An 8,393-nucleotide genomic window follows, 5' to 3' on the forward strand; every position below is an offset into this window, starting at 1 on the left:
AGATGGATGTCAAATAGCTCTGTGGAGAACAGTCAGACTTGTTAGTGTCATGATAAACACCGCCCTTGGCCAAGGGGCAGTTGAGTAGCTTGCTCCTGTTTATCTCTTAAACAAACTTTGTAGATGCAGGTCCTCAAGCTTGGTATGAGAGGTTGCTGAAGAAAGGAGTACTGTGGTGGCAGGGCAGCCCTGTTTTGGCAGCAGAACAGAATCTTAAAGGCTACAGTAACTGGAGTAAAACTTTTTACTTAATTATTTGTAAAATGAATATTAAAGTTAACACCTCTGAACATGATCATGAGCTCAATGAAGAACATGCTAAACACATATATGACTATAGCACTAGACCCAAATCATGATAAATGTCACTCCAGGGAGAAAATCGGTTAAAGTTAGGATATTAAATAGCAGTTAGTGTTAGGACAAAATGTTAGAGTTAGGAAAAAAAAAAGAAGAGTGGGTGGGAGTGGGTGAGTGGGTGGGAGTGAGTAGGAGAGAAGAAATTGTAGACCTGGAAGAGGCAGTTGACAGGCAATGCTTCTTTCTCCTCCACAAAGACAAGGAACACCTTCTTGGTAATCTCTGTGCCTTCAGCTTTTGGTGAGAAGTACCCAGGACAGCTATTTGCTAGCACTGTTATATTAGTGCTATTGCACTCAGTGTGCTTATCAACAGCAATGCCAAATATGTTATATCTGTCACTTTAGTAAATATGTTCTACTTTGTGAAAATGTCTCAGTGAAAGTCCTCACCGAGGCTCTGAAACAGGCAAACGTTTGGCTCTGATAAGTCCCCTTTAATGCAACAGGCTGCCAGGACCTGATGTCTCCTGGCCCAAAGGACGGGCTTTGTTTTGGAGCTCAGACACAGGAACGCAAGCCAGAGCCCTGATCTCTCCAGGCTATCACAGGATATAAAGTGCTGCCTGAAAGCAAGCTCCAGAGAGCCACGGTATCCTCCAGGAACGCTCTGTGTGTAGGAAGAGTAGTGCAGCCAAAGACGACATGAGGAGTCTGCTGGCACTGCTCGTCTTGACTATGGCCCTGGCAGCGCTGTGCTGCTGTGAAAAAGGTAAGAGGATGCCTTCCTTAGGAAAGCTGCTGGAGCTGCAGCCCCCAGGGAGCCTCCCTCTACCCTGGGAGAGATGCAAGGTTTTGGGGGGAGGCAGCGCCATGGGTCATTGCACAACCTCAGGTCTCTGAGGGGCAGCTGTAAATTAAAAACAGGGCTTGGGGTTAGGCAGCCTTATCTCCTACTGGGCGCTTTGTTCCAGTGGTCAAAAAAATTAGGATTGCACCATTGCATTGCAGCAGAGAATTCCAACTATTTTAACATGTTGAAGCTTTTAGGTGACCTGGCAAAGGTAGGCTGGATGCTCAGTTTGGAGTCACTGGGTAACCCAGCCCTGGGGTGAGCTGCAGGCAAGAGTTGTGTCAATCACAGTGAGGAGGATTTAATACCTGCCAGCACTGGGGTGCCGTGGGATCACGGAGATAGGCACTGAGTCAAGTCATCACCTGCAGAAAAATGTAGGATGTGGAGAACTCTGGAGGGGAAAAACCTCGTATTGATGGTTAGAAAAACTGGAAGCCTTCTCATTGAATAAAAACACAGGTGATTTAGCCATGGTGATTTTGTAATCAAGAGACAGTAATGCAGTGACAACTCTTTAGTTGAAGAGAGAGGGAAAGGACAAAAGATCAGGAACAGCAAGTGTTTTCTCCTGACAGCAGGAAAAGAGAAGCCAAGTAGGAAGGGGCCCTGTTTTTGCCTGTATTATCTCATTCAAAGTTAATTTTCATTAAGTCCCTGGCATCAGATACATGATTCAATACTGGCAAATATATTTCATATATTTTGTTTGATCTGTGTTTTCCCTCTGTTGGTCTCTTGTTCACTTTCTCGCTCTTGAGTGTATCTCTATGTTTTTGTTGTTGTTTGTTTTTGTTTTTCCCAGTTGTTGTTATGTTCCAGATTGCTTAATAATTTTGGAGGAACTTCTAATTTTTATTTTCGTTTTTGAAATCCAAGGAATATATACATTGCTTAAAAATAGAACTACACACACCCCTTCTCACAAAGTCTTTGTTTAAGCAGAGTTGTTATTTTTTGGTCTCCACAGTCCTCTTTCTGCCCATGAGTATGCTTATGCCAAGGAGCTTGGATGGAACAAACACTGTTGAAGAAAAATATGGTTAAAGACCGGAAGAAAAAAAATAATTGTGAAACAGTCCAGTGTGGGAAAGCCAAGATGAAGAGGAGACCTAACATTTCTCTTAGATGACGTGTTGCTTGGGTTTTTGCAGACAGCATTAAAAATTAAGTTTAGAAATGAAAACAGAAATACATTGTGTAAATCTATTGTTGTTTAGGGGAGAGGGAAGGAGGTCGTTGGTGAGCCAGAACTCCAACCCTAGGCTGCAAAGCTGTGAGGGTAGAGTTTTTCTTAATTTTCACCTCTATTTCTCTTCCCTATTAACAGCTTGTGATTTCTTCCTAGAGTCAGGGAAAACACTCTTTCAAAAGAAAGAGGAGATGCTCAGCTATCTTCTGATTCTGTCCAAATCGGGGATTTTGCTCAAATGGTCCCTGAGCTCCAACTGTCTCTGCTCCTAGCAAGGGTAGGGAGGAAGAAAAAAGAAGGTCTTCCTCCAGCTTCCACAGTAGTTGCATGGTTATTGTGTCATTTGACCTTGTTTAGAGAAGTTGAATTTAAATGAATCCAGGCATAATGAGTGAATTTTGTGGTGGAGAAATCCATCCCTGAATTTTGGATGTTGATAAAACTCTTTCTGGGAATGACAGACCTTCTGGAAAAGGGGGAAGCTGGATCCATTCAATAGAAAGCGGGATTCAGGTAGAGAGTGGACCAGAAGAGCAGACGTCACATGCAAACTCTCCTGTCTGTCTGTCTTACAGATCCCGAAGGCCCCTCAGGACCTCCCAGTGCTGCCAGTGAGTATATTGTTGTAATGACTCTTAGCTCCATTCCCCTGCATCCATCTCTCTTCTTCCCTTTGATGAGTTGAAGGGATGAACAAGAACTATGTTGACTCTCTCTAGTTGCTCCCCTTCTGCTCCCTCAGCACCGCCACCCCTGAGGTGCAGGAGCATGTGCAGCAAATGGAGGGGCTGCCTTTCACAGCCACGGGGCGGGAGGCACAAGGGGGGTCAGCCTCGCTGAACTGGCAAGGGAATATCACTCTGGCTGTACTAGAACCATAGCCTCTATCTCCACAACCCTTGAGGCAAGACATGAGCCCTGCAGGTTGTTAGTGGCTGGCTGCACCTCCCCTCCATGACAGAGGGTGATGTGGATGGAGTAACATGACTGGTCTCCATGTTTCTCTGATCTGCCCTCAGGGACCCCTCCAAAGGGACTGCTGTGTCCCAAGCCTCTCAAGAGATCAGAACCTGCCTGACGGTTTCCAAGCACTGTTTTTTGGGGGATCTGCTGCTCAGCCAGTCTAGTGCGTAGGATCACAGAGAAGAAAGGTTTAATACCTGAAAGCAAGTCCCTTACTTGGCTGCAGCTGAGGATTGTAGTCTCTCCTCTGTCAGGTTGCCTAGTACATAGAGATTTGCATGCCTTGGGATGTCCACAGGTTTCACGGCAAGCTGATCCTGACAGAAATCTGCATGGAAAATCCCCCTTGATCTTCTCTGTCCCTCCTTTTTTACACCTTGAAGGATAACATTGCTGCTGGTGAGCATGAAAGCTGGTATTTCTCCAGTCAGCCAATAAAAACATCATTTGGGAAAGAGAGAAAAAAAAAAGCACACACAAAACGAGTGTTCAGGGAAAGGCGGTGATTTCTGACAAGTCATTAATTGGCAGTTTCTGTGCAGTCAATATTTGGATCCTGAGTAAACCCAGCATGCTGGTGAGGGGACACGTCTCACCAGCTAAGCAGAAACAAACATCCCACAGTGTTGGAAGGGCACAAAATCCACTGTCTCTTAGAAATTGCATTCCCTCAGTGACACTGATAGTTTCCCAGTTTCTCTGCTGAAACATGCTGGTGTCCAGCTGCTGGAGTTGCCAGTGTGCCAGCATTCACGCACACCTCTGCGGTTGTGGGCCCATCTCACAGAGAGAGGCTGTGCTGTGCTCAGTCCTGGCTGGGGACAGTGAGGTGGCTTTAGCTCCTGCTTGTGGGGTGCTCCACAACCCTTCTTTGTTTGCACAGCCACAAATCCAAGGGGGCAAATAAGAAATTTGTGCTGACAAGGTGTGTTAGTAGAGACCAGGGGTGAATGCTGACATGGCAAAAAGACCTCTCATGTTCTCCAGGTGCCTGAACACTGGGATGTGCATGTCCTGGGTGTATTTCTCCTTGTGTAACATTTACTTTTGTTATTTCATACCTTTCACTTTCCATGGAACTGTGCACATGTGAGCATCAGCAGTTCCATGTGCTGTTTGTAGCGTATGGCTAATTACAGGTATTTCAAGGTCTGGTGCCTCCTGTCCCACATCACTCGGTCTGAGGCAGGTTATAGAAAGCAAGCCAAGACTGAAGTTAGCTGCACTAGGGAGACAGGATGCCATTCCCTTCATTTTCTTCTTGTTCGTATCTTATTCTGTCATGACTTTGCCTTCTGTAAATTTGCTGTGGACTCATATAAAGGTTGAACTAGATGATCTTAGAGATCTTTTCCAACCTAAATAATTGTATGATTCTATGATATTATGCTACATGATAAGGGAATGAAGTTTAAGACAGAAGAGCCCTTGTTCCATGTAGACAGGCAGGTTGGGGTGAGGAGTGAGCCCACTTGTCAAATCTTGGAGTAGACAGTGGGGTGGGGCAGGTAGGACTGGCTGTAGAAGTTACCTCCTTACGAAGAAATAAAACAGTCCATTTTCAGAGTGTAGACTGATCTCTGATTTCTGTAGTCAGTGGTCCTGCATCTCTAACCTGCTGCATTCTCTCTTGGTAGGCATCAAGATTAAAAAGGAAGTTGCCAATGCCTTTGTGAAGAGGCAGAAGAGATCTGACTTTTACGAACGGTAATGATGCATGAGTAAGGCTGAGAGCTGGACTCTGGACCTGTTCTGAAGAGGGGTGGGAAGGTGGGGGGCCATGGCAAAGTATTCATCATTTGCCACACATCTACACATCATGTGTAGAAACAATAACGTATTAAGAGACCGACAGTGACAGATAAATGGCTCTTTTTTTTTTTTTTTTTTTCCTCATAAATATCCTTTCGGGAGCTTATAGCTAGACTTTGTTATTCCTTCCCATGGAGGACAGTACTAGCTTTCTGGGCTAGCCATGGGGACAACAGGGTACAAGTTAGAAGCTGCTTAAACCTACAGGGACATTAGATCCAAATTCCAGGATAATGAGCATCACAGAGTCCTGGTCACTACCTCTACCTCCATACAAAAGAAGCACAGCTCTGTTGTAGTGATTAAGCTAAATCTGAAGCTGCAGGTCCTATATCCATTTGTGCAGAAATTCTAGGCACAAAGATTTGGAGAAATCCTGGATATAAACACTTGGAGAAATTTGAGCTCATGCAAGAATATTCTTCACATTTCCTAGAAGTTGTTAAGCTGCTGTCTCATGTAGGCCCGTGTCAAAAAGAATTATTATTTGATCTGTCTTGGACTGGAAAGATGATGTAGTTTTTAGATGACAGAAAAGTGGGAGGTCCTATCTGTAGAGAAGAGGATCAGTGCATGGTAGCAGGGGAACTGAATGATGTTGAAACCTGGAGTGATTAAAAACAAGATGAAATTCAGAAGTAGCAACTCTGCTGACTACACTGACCGCCCCCTTACAGGTGGGTCATCATAAAAGTAGCTTCTGCTACAAGAAACTACTGTGTAGCTGAGACTAAAAAATTTGGGCTTGCTCAGTATGGCAGGACAAGAACTGTGAGGGGAAAGGGTTGCTGTCTACAATAGAAGTGAGAATGATGAGGGAAAACTGCTTATACTAAGGGAAAAGAGTATCTAGTGGGAAAATGAGCAGAAACTGGGCACAAATAAAGGTAAAAAAGAAATAATAAAATAAATTAATTATAAAATAAATAATAACTTTCTTTTTTTTTTTTTTTTTTAATAATAATAAAAAAATAAATTGCCTGATAGCTGGGGAATGGGGTTGGGGCCAAAAACCAACCAAACAAAAATATACTAATTGCTTCTGTGGTCTCATTTCCTGATAAAACTTCAAGAGCAGTTGCTTTAAGATGGGTTCAATTCCAACTTTCCTCAGCATTTCTCAAGGAGGTCTATCCCCATGTAAATAGGTATCTAACTCACAATGAGAAGTACCCTGGGGAATCACTCTTCTCCTGCTGGTATTGGGCTATGAAACCTCTCCAACTCCATTGACTAAATATGCAGAACAGCATCTTTCTCTTTGTCCACTCCAGGTACTTTATGCATTACAAAACCCCAATGGAGCAGATGCATGAGCGTTGTGAAAGCTACCCTCCTTGTGATTATCTGTCTGACCAAATAGGATTTTTCATGGCCTACAACCATTTCTTTGGGAGATACTAAGGATGGGATGATCACTTTGTTCATCTGGCTTAGGACCACTCTGAACCTCTCAGCAGGAAGAAGGTTGTGGGTGGGAAGGAGGGAAGATAGACTGGGACCTTCTTCAATTGTCTTCCTAGCCAGCTGAAAAAAACAAGGCAATAGTTATCCCACTTCTCTAGGTTGCATTATCTTTCTTGCTTTCATGAAAAATGTTTCTATTCAATTGACTTTCATGGTATTTTCACTGTTGAGAAGACTGTCTTACCTGTTTCCCTTGTAAATGCTCTTACATAGCCAGAAATCATGTCTCAGTACACTCCTCTGATTATTCTGTCACAAAATCTGCCTGTATTGCATCAATGTTTAAATCTGAAAAAGTGTGTTTGAGGAGTCCTTTTGGATGAGCCTTTCCATTTGTATGCTACAATCAATGACCATGAAAAGTGAATTGGAAATCTCTTCTTGTTTTTGCTACAATTGATTTCCAGTGAAGCTGGATATACCCAAGCAGAAACAACAAATCTGTTCCTCTGATGCTTTAGCATTGATGCTTGAATCTAAATGTGTTAAAATAGCTCTCAAAAGAAACAAATAAACAACAAAAAATAAACCTTATGAAATAAAAATAAAGCATTTCAATAGTGGATTGAAGTTGGGCCAACATTTTGTTTATACAAGGCAGTTTGTCTCTCTCTCTCCGATGTATATACATATATAACATATACATGTGCATATATATATAGTCTTCCATCTGCACTACTTTGTTCTGTCTCCCAGTATGAATATTGCATGTCAGCAACTTTCTGCACAGCTTCTCTTGACATGGTCTGTCATCTTGTATTCCCTGAGAGGTAGATGGCAGATCCCATCTCCAACAATATGGACTGCCGAACCACATGAGACTGAGGAAGACCAAATCTCTCTGTTTCCATGTAATCTGGTGCAGCCGTTCCCAGCTACTGACTGCAATAAATACTGCTTACATAAAGCAGGTTGTTGTGCTGCTTCTCTCTGTTCCTCTGTATGACCTATATCTGCAGTTAAAGAGATGTCCAGAAGATAAAGCCTGCTCTTGTTAACCCTGAAGAGCAGGATCCAGATGCATGAGGCTTCCTTCTCCCCTCCTGTGCTCCAAAGTGAATCAGAAGTGACTACACTGAATTTCAGATCACGATTCCGGTACACTGTGACAGTAAGGGAGAGGAGAACCAAGCTTTTCCTGATTCACCATCTACTGAGTTCAGCATTTCTCTAAATGACCTTGCCCCAGTGCTGATGTGTGTGTGACAGCCTTCATTTGGCAAGCTGTCATGACTTGCATTGGCTATACTGACCTTGGCCAAGGAGAAAACATTAATAATTACCCCTGCTTGTCTCAATCAAGTACCTGAGGCTGATTCCTCTTTTAGCATAAACTGATGGAGCTTCACTGCTCACAACAAGACTCACCTCTGAATGCCATCTATTAAAAATGAACAAAGTGCTCATTGAAAGCAGCAAAATTTTCATCAGGAAGATTAGTAGAGATTAATGAGCTCTTAATATCTGCTGTACTAATGTTAGGGCTCATTGTTTTTGTATAGTTTTGTTTGTTAAAATTATCCTGTGTGTATTTGCATCTTTCTATTAGTTTTATATTTGTATCTTCCTTTTGATATTTATCTATCTATCTATCTATCTATCTATTTATTTATTTATTCTGGGAAGGCGAACATTAAGGCCTTGGTCCTGTAATCTGTTCTATGTCACCAGATCTTTATATAGGCTGAAGTCAGAATGGCCTTTGGAGAGTTGAGTGTACAATTCAGATTACAAATATAATGCTGGATTGAAGGAACTCGATTTTCACCTGCTCAAGGCACATTTAAATGCCATTACACATCCTCTG

The 8,393-nt window shown here is 42.8% G+C and overlaps 1 protein-coding gene across 1 annotated transcript; it reads left to right on the forward strand.

The window, feature by feature from the left end:
* Positions 1–913: 913 nt before the first annotated feature.
* On the forward strand, positions 914–7,509 carry LOC309876412 (osteocalcin-like). Its single transcript, XM_082756650.1, has 4 exons — positions 914–1,071; positions 2,920–2,955; positions 4,945–5,014; positions 6,394–7,509. Exons 1-4 carry the CDS (start codon positions 1,005–1,007, stop codon positions 6,521–6,523), a joined length of 303 nt encoding a protein of 100 aa, XP_082612776.1. The 5' UTR covers positions 914–1,004; the 3' UTR covers positions 6,524–7,509.
* Positions 7,510–8,393: the final 884 nt, after the last annotated feature.

This window comes from Aythya marila, assembly GCF_965140915.1.
Source record: "Aythya marila genome assembly, chromosome: 1".
NCBI lineage: Eukaryota > Metazoa > Chordata > Aves > Anseriformes > Anatidae > Aythya > Aythya marila.